The following is a 21,685-nucleotide window of genomic DNA, read 5'->3' on the forward strand; positions in this document are numbered from 1 at the left end:
TTGCTTTACCATTAACAAAACTTCTTAAGAAAGGAATTGTTTATCAATGGACTGAAAATCAGCAGAAATCCTTTGATTTACTGAAACGTGCATTAACCAATGCCCCTGTTCTACAATTGCCTGACTTTAATAGACCATTCTTTCTAGTTGTGACCGATGCTAGCGGATCAGGAATAGGAGCAGTATTAATGCAAGACAATCATCCAATAGCATATTCTAGTTCTAAGCTGAAACCCTCTGAGCTCAAATATTCCACTTATGACAAAGAACTATTAGCAGTTGTACAAGCATTAAAACAATGGAAGCATTGTTTAATGGGTTCAGAATTCATGATAAAGACTGACCAGCAAAGCATTAGACATCTACTTAGCCAACCCCAAATTTCTGACCGTCATATCAAATGGGCTTCCTTCATTCAAAGTTTCCATCCTATCATTCAATACCAACCTGGAAAAGAAAATGTAGTTGCTGATGCATTGAGTAGAAGACCTGCAATTCACAATATTTCTATCATATCTTTTGATTCTTTGATTGCTATGAAAGACACATATCACCAGGATATTACTTTTCATTCTGATTGGCAAAAATTAGTTCAAAATAATTTCATTCCTATTGATTCATTGTCATATAATGATGGATTTATGTTTTTTGAAAAGAGACTGTGTGTTACTATTCCATTCCGATCTTTTGTTTTGAATGAAATTCATTGTCCCCCATATCAAGGTCATAGAGGTATCATTTCTACATTACGCATGTTAACTGAAGATTTTTATTGGCCGCATATGGATGCAGATGTATCTAATTTCATTTCTGAATGTTTGATTTGTCAAAGAATAAAGAGACATCATGGTAAACAGTATGGATTATTAATGCCTTTGTCTATTCCATCTAAACCTTGGGAACATATATCTATGGATTTCATTACTGGTTTACCAAATACCAAATCTAACCATGACATGATTTGGACAATTGTAGATAGATTTAGTAAGCAAGCATATTTCATTGCATGTAAGAAAACTTTAACAGCATCACAAGCAGCACAGTTATTTTTGAAAACTGTTTTTACTAACCATGGATTGCCAAAAGTGATTATTTCAGATCGAGATTTTAGATTTTGTAATAATTTTTGGATTACACTGTTTGCAAATCTAGGCACAAAGATTGATTTCTCATCTGCATTTCATCCAGAAACAAATGGACAAACAGAAGCCACAAATAGCACCATTCTAGATCTTTTACGTGCATACACTATCTCTAAACCTCAGACTTGGGATACTCATTTACATTTATTACAGTTTGCATATAACAATACACCGCACACATCTACAAAGAAAGCACCTTTTGAAGTTATTTATGGATATAGATTATCTACACCTGTTGCATCTTTGTCTAATAGAATACAGAGTGCTGATGATATTGCTGTTATGCATAATAGTATTTTTGATGAGGTCAAGGATATGATTGCTAAAGCCCAACAATCATATACCAAACAAGCCAACAAGAAAAGAGAAGCCATGAATTTCAAAGTTGATGATTATGTTTGGCTTAGAATAGAAAAGCGTAGACTGCAAAGTGTAGATAGACATTCAGTTGTCAAATTAGCTCCTAGATTCTATGGACCATTTAGAATCATTCATAAGATTAATGACAATGCATTCAAGTTAGAATTGCCATCTCATTGAAAAATTCATAATACATTTCATATTAGTTTATTAAGACCATTTAGAGGCCAATTACCTATCCACCCTGTCTATGAAAACCCACCTTTACTAGAAGAAGAGACTGAAATACTTGAACCAGAAGCCATCATAGACACTGACTACATGACCACTAGAACTGGCCGAAGGTATTCTAGATATCTAGTAAAATTTAAGAACCATCCTGTAGAGGAAGCACAATGGATGCACGCTAGAGACTTAAATGCTTTCCCCACTCTCTTAGCTCCACATTGAGCTAATAGCAATTGAGGTCAATTGCTATCCCACCCCGAGGGTATGATGCCAGGAGGCATATTCCACGGTGGATTCCGTAAACTTAGATGACCGGGGCTCATACACAAAGAGGATTCTTTGTGCGAGAAGTTGATGGGGACGCCTGTCCTTTTTGGGCGTTTCATTAATTTAGTGTGTACATGGGTGATTCCATAGCGGGTGATTCCGCAAAATGCATATTAAATTAATAAACGTTTATGAGTTTAGAGTGCGCACTCGTAATAAATTAAGGTTAGGATTTATTTCTAACTAGTTGATTTATTTATGTAGCTGAAGACTGCTAGGTATTCACTTTTGTCGGTTTAATTGTATTATTTTACTAACGATTGTGAATGCTTCAGTTGATGTGTAGAGATAGCAGCAGTGGCGGAGGAAAGCATTGGAGTCTAGCGGGTTTTCGACCTTTGGATTATATTTTGATAGGCGCCACGTCTATATTTTGTTATGTCTATTGAGACATCGATTATTGATTATTATTTTGTATGCGCTTATGCGCCCGGATATGTTATTTCTATTTGGACATTGAGATTGGGTGTGCCAGACTCTATGGGCACCGTCCATTAGCTTTATTTTCCTATTTTTGTAGAAAGCAAACTCAAAAGCTAAAAGCTTGTCATATTTTTGTAATTGGGCTATTATTGAGCATGAAGATTGAAATATACATTAAATACATGCTTTGTGAAGCGCTCACACAAGGCATGGGGGAGATTGAACCCAATTTGTCTCTTGTCTCTTGTCGTGCATGCTTTTACATGGTTTTTTGTGCAAAAAGGTAGAGTTCTTTGTTCTTGGGGACCTTCCGGGATTCACCACGTGAGCTATCTGCGACCAATCTGCGCACCAGGTCCTTATGATTGTGTGCATGCGCACGCGTGTGTTTGTGTGTGTGTGTGTGTGAAAGAGAGAGAGACGGGTAGGTGGGCGGGGGTGCAACATGAGGGCATTAGCAAGCCCTTTACACATAGTGCGGAATCCGACAAAATGGTAGGCCCAAATGGACTAGACTAAAATAGATTTTTTGTTATGGCTTCACTATTGCAATGATAGTAAATGATGGATGGACTTGGGCACGGGATCTCCCTTGCCTACAAAAATACAAAATAGGGTAGGGGACACATTTATTATCGCCCATGTCTCTGCCCTCAATGTGTGTAAGGGGGATATGCCTTCCCCCATATCGTTCATGCAGCTTGATTGGTTGTAACAAATGCACTTGATTGTTTGGGTATTGATGTGTGACCAACCTCACTCAAGAATCAAGAAAGGTAACAAGTATGAAAAAGCAAGCCCACCAGATATTATTGTCTCATTTTAAAATTTTAAAAAATGTAATAATGAAAGATCTAGGTATTCTTGAAGAAAAATCATTATCATGAAGAATAGTGGATGAGAGGAGGGACCATTGTTAGAAAGGGTGGCACATTTATCCCTCATTCAAACTAACTAAAGAAGTGAGTGGGGACTTAACACATGGGCCCCTCTTCCTTTGCATGCATGCACCCAGCAAAGAGGAAGGTGAGTGATGGTGAAACTAAGGCTTAAGGCAAGAGATCAATTACTAATGACTCCTCAATGGAGCTAGACTATGCCTTAGTTGTTGCTAAGGGTGGCCCTAGGAGGTGTAGAGAAGGAGGTTAGGAAGGAGCAACATACATACAATGAGTGGCGAAGGGCTAAAGTAGTTGTGGCTAGTAAAAAAAAAAGCTTCCAGGCTTTGATCAATGTCTCTTTGGATCATATTAAATAGTGGTATGTTGATCATCAATCTGGCATATACTTCTTTTTTTGGGCAAAACGCTTAGTGAACTTGATTTTGAAAGATGGTCTATTGCTACGTTCCAAAGACAAGCAAAGCTCCTCTGGTTCCATTTTATGGCAAGGGCTTATATATGGCCTTACTTGTAATGTCCTCATTACTCAATTCACCTTAATAAATAATGTGCATGCACATTCTATTAAAATAATGCAATGAGCAAAAATATTTGCTTCAAAAAAAAGTTATTTTGTGTTGAAAAAATAAATTATGTAAAGGTGTCACATTGGTACACATGCATTCTTCGAAAAATTAAATCGCAACACTAAATACATGCATTTTAATCTAGCGCTAGCCATGTTTCAGTAATAAGGAAAATTGTTATTATTAATGAGGGTTATGTACCAATTCATAAGTAGTACTCAAGAAATCTTCCCAAGTCAAGCTTATTAGAACTATATTTGTAGTATAAAACGACAATAACAAGAACTAGCCTGATGGATTTTGGTAGAGCTCCCATGCTATTGTTGAAGAGATGGAGAAAGCTAAGAGAGAGATCTTCCCTCTATCTTCATTCTCATCCATAGAGTGGTGTCTCCTCCAAGAGAGCTACGTGTTTATGTGGTAACCCTCCTTCCCTTTATATACTAGTTGGGGGGGGGGGGGGGGGGGGGGGGGGGAGCGGGGAGGATTTTGATTTTAGTATTTGCAACTTACATCACGATAATCAATACAAAAGCTACCTCATTTGAGTATTTTGGGGAGATTTTACTTAAAATTGAATCCATGTTTTTACGACTTTAGGACTCCAAAAATGCAAAAGCACATCCCTTTTGTACTTCACACAACTTACCCATTAAAATTCCTACACATAAGACAAAACTTAAAACGGCCATAACTTTTGATTCAAAATGCAACATTTGGATGCATTTGAACCATTGCGATCACAATGACAAGCTCTACAATCCTACGGCTTCATTTTATGTTTTTAAGAATGTTTTAAAATAACAAAATTCAATCTTCATGATTTTCTATCAACAAGCCCTACTAATATCACGAAAAAAATCAATAAACATAAGGTTTTCAATATACCCAATCGTTATTACTCTTGAACGTACTGATGCACAATAAAATATGCAACATCTTTGATTATTTGGGTATCAAGGTGGGTACATATGTAATGTCCCCATTACTTAGTTCACCCCTTAATAAACAATGTGCGTGCAGATTTTGTTAAGTTGAGTTGAGTAATGGGGATATTACATTACTTAGCTCACACAAGTAAAGTGTGATTGGATCCTTGGGTGCACATTAGGCTATAATAGAAAGTTGGTCTTCTCACTACCTTGGAGCCCTTCCTTCACATAAGAGAATGTACGTATACACGAATGCCTTGTGTAGGTTGCCTTTCTAAGAGCTACCAATTAGGTTGGACAATGAGGTCTTGGTATTGGTGCATGCACTAAGCAAGGTTTTATATGTGCCTACCTCCACTTCGGTTGTTAGAGCACTTTAAAAAAATTGCAAAGCATGTAACCTCTAGTCCTGTAAACAATCTCTCGTAGAGTACATGGAGCTCAAGGATTCTAATGGTTGGAATATTATTTAGCATGTCAAGATTCACACATTTTGGATGCTTATTATCTTTGCAAGTAGTGTGGGCACTTCACAGGCTTGGAAGGGTCTCCAACCCTAGGAGGAAGCTAAGCATGCTCTAGATAATAAGGGTATGCCTTCCAAAATTGATATGATCATTGGGAAGAATGGTAAAAAGAAGGTCAAGGAAGGTAGTGGTGATAGTATTGTCATAAATTAAAGTAGACATTGGCTCCTGAGTAGGGGGAGCCCTTAAAAAAAAGAGAAAACTTTTACTTAAGTAATTGGCCGTATGCATCCCACTTGTTGATCTTCATTACTATGCTACTATCAATACTTTATTTAAGATGATATTGTATTCTTAGCTAAGGCCAAGCAAGTGTGGATAACTGTTAAAAATGAGCAAGTAGACCGTATGACAATCTGGCTAAAGTGCAATCAAGCTATAATTGACATGGCTAAGCTACATGGTAGAGGCCAAGCTTGCAAAAGTAGAGAGAATCAAGATGTAGTCTCTAAGATATGTGGCCACTTCTCTGTATTGTTTCTTTGTCCCAATGATCCTATATTGGCTTGGTTGATGTAGGATCGTGAAGCCTTCCTAAAGGAGCAAGAGATGTACAAAATCAAAGTAGCACAAATTCAACAAAATATCAATTGGGATCATGAGGGCGATGTGCCAACTCCATTCTACTTCAAAGCCCTAAAGAAAAAAACATAGGGAGAATCAATAACTTGCATTGAAGATGACCAAGGGTGCATAGTGAGTTGCAATGAAAAAATTGCAAATGAATGTTAATTGGGATCTAGAGGGTGATGTGTCAACTCCATTCTACTGCAAAGCCTTGAAGAAAAAAGCATAGGGAGAATCAATAGCCTACATTGAAAATGACCAAGGGTGCATAGTGAGCCACAATGAAGAAATTACAAATGTCTTTCACAAGCATTTATAATATGTAGTTGGTGTTGAGTTTATTCCTCCTTTTGATATGAAGACAAAACGACAAAACCATTCAAAGGGCAACTTATTGGAATTCCAAAAGTAGTGGCCAATCAAACATTCGACCTTTTCCTATAGATGAGGTGTCATTTGCATTGCATGGCACGAAGGATCATGTGGATTTCATTAATTTTATCAAATGTTATTTTAGAACTATAGTAATCCCCCATGAGATCAATCATCGCATGATGAAGCTCATACCTAAGGGTACAACATGGTTGAGGTTGGTCAATGGAGACCATTAAATGTTCTCTCCATCTCCTACAAAGTCTTAGCCAAGCTATTGGCACCAAGGATCAAGGTAGTCCTAGCTAAGTGGGTGCACCCTTGACAATATGGGTTTTGTTCCAAAGGAGAATACAAGACACAATGTCAAATTTGACTTGTGCTATTAATTGGACCCCATGTAGCATGCAAAAATTTCTAATGGTTAGCATTGACCTAGACAAATCTTACGACAGAATAAGGTGGAATTTTATCTCAATATCCTGCAACTTATGGGATTTGGCGCTCGGTTTGCTTAAATGGCTTTTGAGAATGCTTCAATTTGCATATATATATCAATGTGGTACTCTCCAAAACTTTTTCCCTTAGGCTAGTGCGGCAAGGTTGTCCAATTGCACCTCTGTTGTTTGCCTTAGTCTCAAATTCAGTTCTAAGAAGAATTGATTGGCTTATTCAAAGTTATTCCCTCTGTACCCTATTACTTTAGGATGGTAACTATTTTGGCTCCTAGTTTTTTGTTGATGACAACATGAACTTGCTAATTGTAAAAAAAGAGAATCTTCTTGAGGTGTTGGTGGGAGTTTTTCAAGCATTCTCTATACATCAAGCTCCAAAGTAAGTTTACTTAAGTGCTCCTATTTTTGGGACACAAGGAGACCCCTCAATGGGCCAATAGCTATGGTTTTAAAGTCATTGACAATGGTCCTAGGCTATTTGTTGGGCATGACAATCAACACCAAACATTGGTTCTTGGAAAAGTTGAGAAGCAAAGTGAAGAATTGGGATTAACACGGTTGCATCACTATGGTAAAATAATGATTATAGACTCTATGTTGGTGTTTGCAATTGTATTTGTGGCAAGTATTGTAGCTGTCAACTCCTTTGTATAGAAGGAAGTTGAGAAGATATTTGGTCCTTCCCATGGGAGTAGACATGTGACACAACCATGCATGGCATGCAATACCATGGGAGCTTGTCATTGCGAGCAAGACCAATGGGAGGATTGGGCATCCCTTCCCTGTAGGAGAAGGCATGCCAATCACTTTTAAGCTTGGGCAAAATACTCCAAGAAGATTAGCCATGGACTATTTTGTGAAGCACTGGTTGTAAAGTGCTTGATTGCCAGGAGGTAGATGGAATGGGATCCAGTGGTGGGTGGACCCCCTTATGGCACACAATTTGAAGATTATAAATTCAAATTTTGAATCAATTTGGAAGTTAGTGGAGGTTTGGAGAAAGTTCATGAAGGGCATCCTACAGCCCTTAAGCAATGATGGCAAAGGAGATAGCTCACTATGACAACTTATCTGGACATACGATATGGAGCATTTGAAGATGGTTTCTCTCCCATCCTTAGGAGGTTGAAAATTTCTTGGAGTCTTTACAACAAGGGAATAAGAAGGTGGGGGGACTTGTGGATATCTCCCAACGTGGGTTTCCCACATTCAAGGAAATGGAGAATAAGTGGAGATTGTCTGATATGGAGATTGAATGGCTCAAGAAAATAATGGAAAATAAAAAAGTGGAGTGGCCTATAGCTTACATTGGCTAGGCATATCATCCCTCCAAATATGTTCATTCAAAGAAAGGTAAGAGGCAATGGGATGCCTCAAAGAGGAAGGATTTTAGGTGCTGTGAGGAAAGACACACTTTCAAAGTGGTAGAGCATTAGAAGAGATACTTCCCTAAAGTGAAGTTGAGAACTTGGAAAAAGAGAGTTCGGAGGTGCACCCCTTCAAGAAGAATCAACTTGTTTTTGTGGAGAGCATTGATGAACAAGTGCCTTATCCATGAGAGGCTTGTGAGTGCTAGGGGTATCTCCCCATTTTGTCCATTGTGCAACAAGGAGGAGACCATTCACCATTTGTTGTGGGATTACAGCGAGGTGCGACAACTGTGAATAAAAATTTCCAACTGGGTCGAGGTTGCTGGTTTTCATGGTGATGTATCTTCTCAACTTACCCTCTTTGGTGCCCAAGGGAGGTTAAATGATGTTTCACTTGCCATATGGAATGTTCTTCATGCAATGGGCATTTGCTTCATTTGGAAATTTAGAAATGGAAGAAAATTCAAAGGGTACAAAAGGTTATTTTCATTGGATTGTGATAGATTTAAGCAAGGAACGGTAAAAGTTTAGATGGGGCGGGGTAAGAAAGATAGCATGTTGAGGACTGTTTACTAGGCTATGAGGGTGCATGGTTAATCTATGAAACATCCCCCTCCCTTTCGAAGCTGGGATGATGTAAAGAAAGTAAAGTAAAAGATACAGCAACAAGAGTTGCAGAGCCTAGGTTGATACATAGACTTTTCACTTTTATTGATTATTAAAAATTTACCACCGCATTATTTTTTAAAAAAAGGAAGTTGGGCTGATGTAAATACTTTTCACTTTTATTAAATATATCTTGCTCGTATTAATTAAAAAAAAGGGGAAAAATATGACAACTTAATATTTATATATTCTCGACAAAAGGGAAAGTCTGCCAGCCTTAGCGCTAGGCAGAGCAAAAGGGAATCAAAGATTTTTATCGAGAGCAGCTGAAGTGCCTATGAAAATGCATGTGGGGAGTCGGTCCCTCGCAACGTTGAGCCGCCGGTAGAAGATGACTGCCTACCAGTCGACAGCGCTTCCTTATCGAGCAAACTCGCCTGCGCCCTGCGTGGAATTCAAATGCCAAATACACGGGAGGCCTGTGCTGTTTACGGTTAGGGTTTCTTATTACCCGGCCAGTGGGAGGATCTGGTACGCGAAAGCACGTAATGGCGGAGAGAGGCTCTACAGACGGCCTGTGGAGCAGCCAGACGACGAGCGGGGAGCTGTCAGCGTGTGGGATGCGAATGTGGAGGGCATCCGTAGAGGCCGCAGAAAGAGGCGGACCCCTCCTTGGGGCCCTGAGCTGGAAGAACGTGGTACTCCTTCGGATACAGAGAGAGCTTCAGGCGATTGGCGCTGGTGGAGGTCTGGCTCTGATGATGACGATTATGACGAGGACATAGATGACGATGATGATAACCCATTCTTTGATTTGGAACGCGTAAGCTCTCTCTCTCTCTCTCTCTCACACACACACACACACACACATTGGGCCTGCTTTCATGAGACCTGCCTTCATGAGAAACAAGCAATTTGATTCAAGAACCCCTCCAAAATGTTGAGCTAAAGGTTTTTGTGTCCTCCACCAAAAACGTTTTTCTTGAGCAGTGCATGCGACACCTTTCTACTTTTCATTGCCTGTCTGTTGTAGTCTCCAATATAAGAAGGATATTTAGAATTTTATAAGGTCCTCCTTTATCCTAACCAACAACATAGTTAATGGAAATGAGCACTAGGAGATACATTCCTAGAGTGTTGTATGCACTTCTGCAGTAGAGTAGTGGGGAAAAGGATCTAATGGAGGTAAACTTCATTTTTTGGTCCACATCGTGGTGATGCCTTTCTCATTCATGTCCTTTTGGCACTCAAAAGGAGCTTTATTTCCTAGTGCCAACTCACATGTAGTCTCTCAAGTACAATTAAAACTTAAATCATTCATCATTCAATTAAGTGAACTTGAAACTTTCAACTTGACTCATGGCTTTGGGCTTTTTTGGGGCTTTTGGGAAAAGGGAGTCAAGTGGCTGTCAGAGAAGAACACATGGACCATATGTATAAAAACATCTCTTTTGGGGTCATGAGGGTCTTGAACCATTTCTTGTGTACCTATACGTGGATAGAAATGAAAATGATATTTCTTTGGCCAAGAAATGGTGTTTCCTGCAGCTATGATGTAGAGAAGGAGAAGTGATTCAAATGGATAGGGTGCAAAGACACTCGAGAGGCTCCACTCATGGATCCTATTATCTCTAGGAGCAGCACTAATTCTTTAAATTTGGGTTAGCACAACTTGGTCCTTCATGGAGCATTGTGGCTGGTGAGCTAGCCAAATTCTTGGTGGATGGGGCCTCCTTTGATAACCTCATTCAAAATCACTTAGTGGAGAAGTTGAAGTAAATTTCCACTTTATGAAATTGGGCCTTGGTCTTTAGGAACCTGAAATGTAGGAATCCTAAAAGGCACTTGACCTGACCTTAATCATGAAATTAGCAATAAAACAATTAACATGCTTAACCTAGGGAGGAGCTAGAATGCTACTACTCAGAGACATGAAACACAAATTGGACTCAAAGCTTGGTGCTCTTCATGTACTTCTTTAAGATTACTATAGTTGTTCAAACTTGGTACAAAGAACTAGTTGTTAAGCACAATTCTAAAATAACACTTCATTAATCCCTGTTTTATTCTCTTAAAACAGCTCCAAAAAGTAGTTATTGCTGATTACCAAAAATAAATGGCTTTATTTTTGAAAAGTAGGACAAATGCTTCGAAATCCTTTGTGGATAGAGTTAGTTGTGCACACTCCTTCATCCCTCTTGTTCATTCTATTTGGTATTCTGTGTATCATGCTGTCATCTCCTGGTTTTGAGCTCTGTTAGAGTGTGGTGGAGATGGAGGAGCTCTAGCATTGTTCTTTTGTGTGCATTTGTCTTGCCTAGACGCTCATCATTCATAGGCTCATGTGTGGTGGCTAAAGCCTAGAAGTGACAAAACTCATAGCCCTTTACAGTTGGCAGGGAGAGAAAATGAGTTATCATGTAGAGGCCACTAGGTTGTGCCTCATTGCGAACAATTACTAAACCAATCTGAGAGTTTATGATCTTGACTTTTGGCCACAATGAATAAGTTTGCTTGCCCCAATTGGCAAAGTTGCTGAATGGATAAGAGCTTTATCCCAAGCTTGGGAACATAGTACATGTTGTCCAATGAAGGGAGACCCTAGCCCTTCTCAATATCAAACTTGACGTGGCCTAGATCATGGATCTTGTCCAAGGAGTTATTCCCACATCAGACATTCCAGCTATAGGGGCTTGGGAGACAAAAATGTCTTGAATAGGAATCATGTGATATGTGGTTCAATTATCCACAATCCAAACAATGAAGAAGTGCTTAGTTAAGGGCCTCTATGGTCTTCTTGTTAGGAGGTTACTTGCAAATATGGGCTAAAATCTCATCCTTTGATGTCTCTAAAGAGATGAGGTAGGTGTGTAGTCTAGTAGACGAGTCATACATACCTGTTGGAGTTGAGAATGAAATTGGTTGTGATAGTTGATTGGTGGTAGTGTGGGTCTGAGTTCTCCATGGTCCTTGATTTTATTGGTACCATCTTGCCTCCCCTATTGGGGGTTATCCAACTGAGGGGTGGGGGTTCAATTCTTGGGTCTGGGTTGTACTTTTAGGCTTTGATTGACACTCATTGTCAATATGGCCAGACTTTTGACAATGTTGCTAGTATCTATTTTTCTTAGGCACATTAGCCACCCGGTTTGAGAGTAGACTGAGTATTCCCTTGTGATTCACTTGATTGGTTTTCATTTTGATTTGTCTCTTGCCTTTCCCTTGTTGCGCCTTATAAGAAGTGGTAACAAGAGCCCTAAAGAGTGAGTGGACATGCTATGGAATTGGTCAAATAGTTGAGCATAATATAGTAGAGCTGATGCTCAAATTCATAGAATGCAGGCATAATGGGTTGTAAAATCGCTTGTTAAACAAAGGGAAACTCTCTCTTTGGGAGCTTGTTCAGGGATAATGTGACATGTGTTAGCAGTCATGTTTGTCATGCCTTGTCATCTCCTGCCTGTGAGCCTCAGTCTGAGTCAGATGAGGACTTTAGGAGCTCTGACTTGTCTATCACTTGTTTTGACGGAGGAGGTAGCTCATTCTAGAGCACTCAGTTTATTGCATTTCAGTGCATTTTCTCCTCCAGTCGGGATTTTATATGCATTTCCCGGGGCAGTTTTTGCATTCTTCAGCTTGCCTCACCTGCCAGACGTTGTCCACCCTTTACGGGATTTTTCTGAGCATTCCTGGGATTTTTACCAGCATTAAATGCTGGTTGGATCAGCATTAAATGCTGGTCGGACATATTTATGGCCTCAAATTTCAGGTCGGCCAGTTTTTGGGTTTTTTGGCTATTTATAGCCATTTCCCACTTGGCAGTTAGTTGTATTATCATCTTCCCTCCTTCTTTGGCAGGTGCACACTCCGACTCCGTCATCTTCCTCCGTCTTCGGTGCTGCCATCATCATCAGCTTGATCTGGTGCCCTCACTGACGCTTCGGGCTGCGTGCAGGGACTGATCAGTCCACGGTTTTGTATTCAGCATTCATTACAGTCAGTGCAGATTTTCTTCCTTCATTTTCTGCTGTCTCTCTCTCCTCCTCTGTGTTCGTGTTCTTCTTCCATTGCACTCTCACAACATGGTTGTGAGGGGACTTAGGATCCATGAAATTTTTGAGACATTTTAATTTTGCTAGTAACATTTGATTAATTTAATAATCAAATGTGCAAGGTTGTAAAGCACATGTGATGACAATTATTTCATGGCTAATGACCAAGGATCCTGAGGAATTAGTGAATGTAAAAGGCAAAAGTTGTGATAAGTTATGCTAGTTGGGCTTTGGTTGTTAGTTGGTGTCATTTTGACCCTAGGATAGTCATTTGATCATTAAGTGTTAGTGGTGACACTAGAGACTAGTCATTAATTAATTAATTAATGCTAATCTAAGGATCAATTGAGGTTGGGAAACACTCCAAGTTGCAAATGGCCTAGCCAATTTAATTATGGATGGGCACATTTAATTTTGGGCAAGGTCAGAAGGATTAATATTAATTTTCAAATTAATTCTAAAATTTAATTTAATGGCTGAAAATTGTTGGAAAGTGGGATTAGAAGGCTACCACTTGGCAAAAATATCTACTCAATATTATCCAACACTTGCTCCATAGCCTTTTTCCAATGCTGACTGCAAAGCCTCTTTCACGGAGGTGGGCTCCCTATCCTGTATGGCATAGGTCATCAAATAATAGTTAGTACAAACAAGCTTCGTAGTATGGGCCTGGATCCTTTGAGACTGCCGTGGTCCACCTATGGCTGTTGCTCCTTAGGGACTTCCTCAATCCTCGAATCATGGAGTCTATTAGGAGGTTGGATCTCTCCTAGTCATGTTCCATCTGCTAAAGTCTTTGGAACATCCATCAGTGATGGCTCAATCGGGAAAGGCGGTGGAGAAGAAGTATCTTTATCCGAAGATGGAGCGCCTCCATGAAAGAAGTGCTGGCTCCAAAGATACAATCGTTGGTGCCCAACCATCTTCTGAATCTCCAAGCACAGGGTGCTTCTCACCCTCCTCTGAGGCTGGAACCTCCATGATTCGGACATCTTGACTTGTATAGACATTCCGCTTAACGAGATCATACAATTGGTAACCCTGGGACTGTGAGTTGTAGCCCACAAATACTTGTCTTCGGGAAGCCACTTCAAATTTACCGCACCGTGTCTTTGGGATGTGGATATAGGTGTCACACCCAAGAACTGTGAAATAAGAAACATTAGGCTTAGACCCAAAATACGCCTCATAAGGTGTCATACCAACAAGTGCTGAAGTGGGGGATTGATTAAGGATGTGAACTATAGTAGCCACAACCTTGGCCCAAAGACACTGGAGTGTCTTGTCTATGCTTCATCATGGTGCAAGCCATCTTAATCACACTTCAGTTCTCCTACTCCAATATGCCATTTTTTGGAGGTGTGTTTGTGTTTGCAAACTCTTGGTGGATACCACAATCTGCAAAAACCTAGCAAGCTCATTAGAAACAAATTCTCCTCCCTTATTCGATCGTAATGTCTTCAGTTTTTGGTATGCTCAGTTCTCCTCGAAGAGTAACCAATCCTTGAAGTGGGAGAAAGCCTCCGACTTTAGTTGCAAACAATAATCCCATGTTATCCTGTTAAAATTGTCCACAATCAATATGAAATACAAGCTCCCCTTAAGGGGCTTCGTCCTAATAGGTTCACAAAGATCTGAAGAAATAGGCTTTAAGGGTATTGAAGACCACCTTGAAGCGTTGCTAGGAATGGCATCATGATGTTGTTTTCCACGAATGCAAGATATACACGGCTGTTGGCTCACCACAATGTCCGGCATTCCTCGAACAAGTCCATTAGACGCCCTTCAAAGGTAATCATAATTTAGGTGGCCTAATCGAGCATGCCAAAGCTCGGACTATGTTTGAGAGATAAGAAGAAGAGAAGTCAAGGCAGAAGGAGACCTTAGTTTGTAGACTCCATTCTCTTCGTAACTGCAAGTAAGCACTTGTCTCAATCCACAATCAAGAATCCGAAAGGAATCCTCATCAAACTCAACCAAGAGGCCGAGAGTACAAATCTTGTGTATTGACATCAAATGACAACCCAAGTCTAGCACATAAAGCACCTTTGAAGTGTGGGCACCTGTCAGAGTGCAGCAATGCGGAAGCGTAGGACAAAGACTGAGAGAGAGTGAACAGAGAGAGAGAGAGAGAAGGATACTGTAAATGCAGAAAATCTGCAGTGTAGTATGCTGTATAAGAGTGCAGAAATATACACGGGAGCAGAGGAAATATATGTGTGTGTCTCCGACTTGATGACCTTGATCTCCGTCAGCCCGAGCACAGTCTGTCTCAGCCAACAGATCTCAAGACCAGAATTTGAATGAATGATTGAATGTGCCACCAACTGGCTATTTATAGCCAGAAAATAAAGAATGCCTACACCAGGTCGGCTGCAGTAAATGCAGCTGACTGAATAAAATAATGATAAAACAGTCTGATTGCAGCTTGCACTGTCTGACTGCAGGTGTTGACGTGGCACTGTACTGCGTGCTGCTGACGTGTCCCCTGCTTGGCTCTGACGCAGATGCCTTAATTTTGCATGAACAACACTCAATCTGGAAAAGCCCCAAATTTTTGGGCCAAGATTGCACAAATTTGACCTTTGTGCTTATGCGCGTGAACACTCAGTAGTGGAAGAGGAAAAATTGCAAGTATTTGACAAAAAAATGACGAAAAAATGCTTGAAAAAAAGATGAATCTGCTCCTGTTGACCAGCCGCCTGCTGTCGCGACCTGTCGGCTTGCAGAAAATTGCCGCTTGATGCCATGGAAGCTGTCACCAGCCAGTTTCTTGTTGTTGTGACTTGTCGCTTGCCTAGAAAATTGTCGCCTGCTATCGCCAGCCAGTTGCTTGTTGTTGTGACTTGTCGCTTGCCTAGAAAATTGTTGCCTGCTGTTGCCCGGTTCAGGCTTGCTGTTGCCTGCCTGCCATGTCAAAAACGACTTGTCGTTTGTGCAAATTTGGGGTTTATGGAGTGTCGATTGACAGTGCAACACACTCGTGCCTGAAATCAATGGCGACCCGATGATTTTGCGCGAGTGAAGCACTAGAGATGTCTCGCACGAACCCGAAGGAGCGTGAACACCTTAGCGGAACCTTTGATACCAGTTTGTAGTGATGGAGAGCGCGAAGATCGAGACAGTCAGTGGTCGTTAGCAGCAGCGAGACAGAGTGAGAGAGAGCAAAGTAGAGAGTGTGCACGATTTGTGGGTACAATGACAAGTGTACCACTTTAGGTTTTGAGAGAGATATATATATATATATATATATATGAAAGTACAAGTGCTAAGGTGTGTTCACACCCGAGCACATTTAAAGGCATGAGGGCCTTTGTTCCCAATAGATGTATTACCAAACATGCCCATTTGAGCACCAGGTATCATACCAATATGGCTGTACATGGGATTAGGCATTCCACTAGCCATTCTTGGTTACACTTGACCATGCATTCCATGTATACCTTGCTGCATGGTATCTGGAACATGCATACCAAAATATTTTGTGCCATGACCAACCATTGCATGGAATACTGAATCGCTACCAAAGTACACCGGATGCCCAACATTAGGGTACATTTCTTGCTGTTCAAAAGACATTGGACGATTGCAATGCATCTGCTGCCCTTGCCCAAATGCTAATATATACATTTGGTCATTGGTAGCATTTGGTATATTTTGGGGCTAAGCTACCTCGACCTTCGATGACTTCTGCTTCTCGAAAGCCTAGAAGATGATTTTTTCTTTTTGCCCTTGCTGGCCTTCTCAGTTGAATGCATACATTCAGCAAACTGAGGATCTTTAGTAAGTGAGACAACATTCCAACTGCTGCCATCAAGTGTTTCTTAAACTGAGCATCAAAGTCCTCTTCTTGCTGGTTTTCAGCGTTATGAGGCCCACTCAGCATGCTGCCCATGCTGAGTGGCCATTCCAAGATTGGGCTTTGCATTCTCTCCATTGAGCCAAAGCAAAAGTTGAGTAGTCATGTTTAGTTAATCAACCATCATCTCTCTTGAACAAATGTATGTCTACATCCTGTAAATCTGTAAAAACAGTACTAGGATAAGACACCAATCTCTGATGAACTATAAGTGGGTCTGTGCTATGCTTTGTATTGGTTCTAGCAATCTGAAACAATATTATCTGGTTGTTATGCTTTGATTTACTGGAAATCTGCTCATAAATAGAAATCTGCCTGAAGCAATCATGGTAATTTGTAATCCCATGTAGATTGTTACTTGAGATTGCCTACTCAAAGAACTTGAGCAGCTGAAAAACAGCCAGGCAGGTTTTACTTTCATCTCATTCAGCATGTTGGGCTTGCTGCAGTTAATGGTATGTCAAATTCAGGGTTTGTTAAGCAAGGGTGGATCGCTTCATGATTTACTACAGGAGATACTAACTTTCCTGTTTTCTGGAATAGGCACTTTCAGTGCTTCGATGGATGTTGCCAGCAACAGTCATTTTTTTGCCATTGTTGTTGGGGGGCCCCATGTTTCTTATGTTAGCGTTTGCTGTCTTCCCCTTGACCCAAAAATTTGTGGGTCCTGTCTTATCTAATTTGTGGAGGCGCTCGTCCAAACCAAAGCAAAAAAGGCGTAGATCTGCAAAAGGAAAGGCCACACCAATTTCATCATTTGATATGGAAGAGTTTGGAATGCCGATGTGGAGAGGTTTTGGTCAATCTCTGGAGGGATTTGGTGATTCTCTGATGGGTGAAACAGGGTCTGACACTGAAGGATGGGAGAAACTTGTGACAGGCAATGAAACAAACGAGGATTCTGGTTTGAAACTTGGTGGGTGGGATTTATCAGAAACGAACACATCAAGCATGAGAAAAATTGTCAAAGGAAACCAAAGAACAAGGTTGGCAAAACGACCGCGAAAAAGGGAAGTGCCCTTGTTTTTAAGGCTTCTAGTAGCTCTATTCCCTTTTCTCCGTTCTTGGGGGGGTTTCCTTTAGAAAGCTATCATCTTGTACAATGTATAAGGATCTGCCCTATTAATTTCATATCTCTATTAGATAAAACAGGCTTGGCTATTTGTGTGTCCATGTCTTATTTGAAGTAGGCAGGTTGTTAAGTGATTCTTCTAGGTCATGTACGCGGAGACACAAAGCGTACTGACATGCTGCTGGATAGCCTTACTTGTTACTCCTTGTATGTTCTTGGAAGTTTGACTGTATTTATGAGATCCTGTAACCCAGAGGTCTAGTAGTGTTAAAAGGGCTCTAGGCAAAGATTGAGTGCCATGTCACCACAGTGGGTCAGCCTGCACGTCCCATTTTGACCTTTGAAAACAGAAAGCATCATAACATTACTATATAGCCTTTTGCATTGAGGCTATAGACTACAATGGGTGATGACAGCAGTTTGAAACTCGGTAGTAGCAGTGCTGGCATTTCGTTTGTTAGCCCATTAATGAGATATCTGCTGTGCACATGCTTATGTTACCAAGTAAAATACTCCAGAGGTATTGTTTCTCTCTATGTTTAGTCAGCAGGCAGGCTGCTTAGAATTTTATTGACTTATTTGTGCTGTGCTACCTGAGCTTTATATGCTGGAACTGCAGCATGTGCATGCCCTTTCTAGCAAAAGTTTTCTCAAAATCAAGGTTGTGACCAAGATGGTTCAAAATTGCCTACATAAGCCAACTAGACTTGTGCAGTCAATATGAGAACTCAAAGTTGGGAACTTTAAATGGAGACTGCTTATTCAGAGTTCATTTCCTGAGAGCTTTTGTATAATATCAATAAACATTAAGCACCTTGGCAGCCTCCATCTTTTTTTGAATCAAGAAAGTAAGTAGTTTATGATAAATTTAAAAATATTAAAGAAGCTGCCTCTTGGGTTACTTCTTGATAGCCCAACTGCATTTGTATTCTCAACATGTTAGGCTGGCTCTATATTGCTGTCTTTTTGCAGTATCCAAACTCAGAACAATGGTCTGAGAGAGAGAGAGAGAGAGAGAGAGAGAGAGAGAGAGAGAGAGAGTAGCCCCTTCACACAGCTTTGGGCAAGCTACCTTTGCATTTCAATTCCTCCTTTTTGAGCTATGCAATTTTCAACGGTTACATGTGACAACTGCTTGATAAGTTTTTGCTCGACTTTCCATGTTAAGTATCGTTTTTGAACAATTGATTCAAAATGTGTTAAGAGGGTTGCTGGGCAATATGGGATTTGCCATACTTTGCTTATAGATACCATATGCATGCGGTTGCGAAATTGTTGGCTTTGATCCGTTCCTTGTTGCTTGAATCTTTGGATGATGGTTTCATAGCTCCATTGTCCATACGCTTGGTGGATCTTGTTAAGCACTTTGAGTTGTGCTCTTATCAGTAAGCTAAGTTGAAAGCCTTGGCAAAGGGGTTGTAGAATAATTCTTGTCAATCCCATAAATTCTTTTGTAGTTTGCATGCATCCTCCACTTGGGAGAATATGGTAAGTGTAGAATGCTAATGGTCAGGCACTTATAGATCCCTTGCCCATTGTTCAAATGTATAGACGAAGTTTTTTGGATCTTCTTGGTTTTAAACGGACACCTTTTGATTAGATTGCCCATGCCCATTCAATATTTTATGCTCATGACATTCATGTTGTTTTAGAGGTGGATATTTGTGAGGATAAGGTTATGAATGTGTTGTCTAGGTATAAAAGACATGGTTGGAATGGTCTTACGAATAGTTTTTTCAAGACATATGCTACTTACTTGATGAAGTCTTTGACAACCATGTGTCACGAGATTTAGGCTAATGGAATTTTACAATATCTTGAATAGAAGGGCTTAGTAAGTTGATTGCTAGAGTCCCTTTCCCTTTGATGCTCAAACATTAGCAATCAATTTCTTGGAGGGGTAATATATATAAGATATTTTGGAAGGTGCTGCCTAATTGACTTCATGAGCACCTCTCTACCATTGTGCATTCCCATTAGTATGGATTTATCAAGGGCAAAAGTATTTTGCATGATATCTTGAATGTGCAAATAGATGTGCAAGGCTCCAATCAAGAGGTTCTTCTTACCCAATTGGATTTGGAGAAGGCTTTTGACTATGTGGAAAGGTCTTTTCTTACGATGTTTATGCAAATCATGGATTTTGGGCCACACATATCTCAATTGATACACATTATTGGCAGTGATGCTTCTTTATGTGTCATACTCAATGGTAGTGTTACTGAGCCGTTGTATGGTTGGTTAGACAAGGTTGCCGTGTGAGTCTCTTGTTTTTAACCCTTGCTACCCATGCGGTTCTTACCATGTAACATCTAGTTGAGACTAGGCAATTGGTTGGTTTATCCCTTTCATAGAGTCAACATTTTGTTGGATGAACATTAGCTTATAGCACTTTTATGATATTGAAAGTTAATTTGAGGAAACCTCTAAAAGGCATTATATGTTTGGGACTTGTTTGGTTGAGCTTTGGGTCTTTATACGAATGCTACTAAATCATCTCTTATCAATTGCATTGAATTAGGGATACAACTCTTAGGGTGGCAAGGTGGTGTAGTGGTTTTGTGGGACAATATTGCCAGCATTTGGTTATCCTGCTAGGTGTTTGATGTTTAGCCTAAACAATTGTTGCTATGGATTTTCAAAGTTGAAAGCTAAGTTTCTTTATTGGAAATCTTAGGCACAGCCTTTCCACGTGTTCCTCAAAGTGGCATAGACTATTATGCTACCTATGCTTACCTATTATTTGCATATTTTGCCTTTGGCCATGAGTAGTTTGAGCTACATTGCTAGGCATATCCATTTCATGTTATGGAAAAGGGTTTTGTGTATGCAAGTATTTCTCGGATTTTATGGAGCCATGTTTGTACTCTAAAAAGCATGGATAGTGGGGTTGTTTTGAATATTGAGACACATCATTGCTCTTTGCTGGACATTATTTCAAGTCAATGTGCTGGTTATTAGCCTTGGGTCTCTTGTTCATTTATTTCTTGAAGATTGGGGAGCTGTGCATAAAAATGCTAGAATTTAGGTGTATGATGGTACATGCTTAACACTCACTCTCAGCTCTCGGTTCCTTCTTTTGTTTTCTTGACCCATTTGGTATGCTCATGAAAGACTATCCTTCAGAAGTTTAGTTAGCATCCAATGGAGGTATTTCATGCATATCGAGTTGGTTGTATCTTAATGGATCTCTTGGGAAGGAAAACAAGAGGATTCCATGGCACATCTAGGCTTGGTTTCTATTGCAGATGTGACTTTGTCAGCTCACAATATATTGATGTATTTTCACATACTAAGATGCCTTTTTCGGATCCCTTGCAGGTATGATGATTTATTAGACATGATCCCAACATAGTTTTAAGATCAATAGCTATTTTCCACACTTGATTGAGATTATCTTTTGCAAGATTGAAGACTTGAGGGTCAACTACATTTGGAGCATCCTTTAGTAAACCAAATTATCACCTCTTGATTGGAGACCATCATCAGTTTGGTGACTAAAACTAATGCTATTGTGGACTTTATAAAAGCAAGGCCTAGTGAAAATTGACCATTATGAAAGGGTGGCTCAATATGACTCATTTCAAATTCAAAGTCTTCCTTTAGAGAATGCTTTGGAGAGTTATGGTTGAATGTTTGTTGTGTCCCTTTGATTGGGACTTTAGCAAGGCAAAGTATCCCACTCATGCATAGCCATATATAAATATATTGTTTCAATTTCTTAGATTTTGGGAATGTAGGCACAATTGTGGATCTTGTTTAGTACACTAGCCTTCTCCCTTTGGAGGATTCAGTTGCTTGGTATATCGTAGTTTCTTTTGCAGAGAGAGAGAGAGAGAGAGAGAGAGAGAGAGAGAGAGAGAGAGAGAGAGAGAGAGAGAGAGAGAGAGAGAGAGAGAGAGAGAGAGAGAGAGAGAGAGAGAGA

The 21,685-nt window shown here is 40.1% G+C and overlaps 1 protein-coding gene across 4 annotated transcripts; it reads left to right on the plus strand.

The window, feature by feature from the left end:
- Positions 1-9,062: 9,062 nt before the first annotated feature.
- LOC148011343 (uncharacterized) lies at positions 9,063-21,512 on the plus strand. 4 transcript variants are annotated; one of them, XR_015689291.1, is made up of 3 exons: positions 9,063-9,600; positions 17,039-17,143; positions 17,232-17,365. XR_015689291.1 is itself a non-coding variant. In XM_087670130.1 (3 exons), exons 1-2 carry the CDS (start codon positions 9,169-9,171, stop codon positions 17,048-17,050), a joined length of 444 nt encoding a protein of 147 aa, XP_087526256.1. In that variant the 5' UTR covers positions 9,063-9,168; the 3' UTR covers positions 17,051-17,092; positions 17,232-17,356. The 4 variants fall into 4 exon arrangements, 3 of the variants coding, with proteins under 3 accessions (XP_087526256.1, XP_087526257.1, XP_087526255.1); XM_087670130.1 differs by having other exon boundaries at positions 17,039-17,092; positions 17,232-17,356; XM_087670131.1 differs by lacking the exons at positions 17,039-17,143; positions 17,232-17,365 and adding an exon at positions 21,082-21,512.
- The last annotated feature ends 173 nt before the right edge of the window (positions 21,513-21,685 follow it).

Source organism: Lygodium microphyllum, chromosome 28 (genome assembly GCF_053477565.2).
Source record: "Lygodium microphyllum isolate KBCC chromosome 28, Lygodium_microphyllum_v1.1.10, whole genome shotgun sequence".
In the NCBI taxonomy this organism is placed as follows: domain Eukaryota; kingdom Viridiplantae; phylum Streptophyta; class Polypodiopsida; order Schizaeales; family Lygodiaceae; genus Lygodium; species Lygodium microphyllum.

Coding starts and splice junctions, on each gene's coding strand:
- LOC148011343 (XM_087670129.1), top strand. CDS start 9,169: ATGACTGCCTACCAGTCGACAGCGCTTCCTTATCGAGCAAACTCGCCT. Junction 9,601..17,231: donor CATTCTTTGATTTGGAACGC/GTAAGCTCTCTC, acceptor TTTCTGGAATAG/GCACTTTCAGTGCTTCGATG.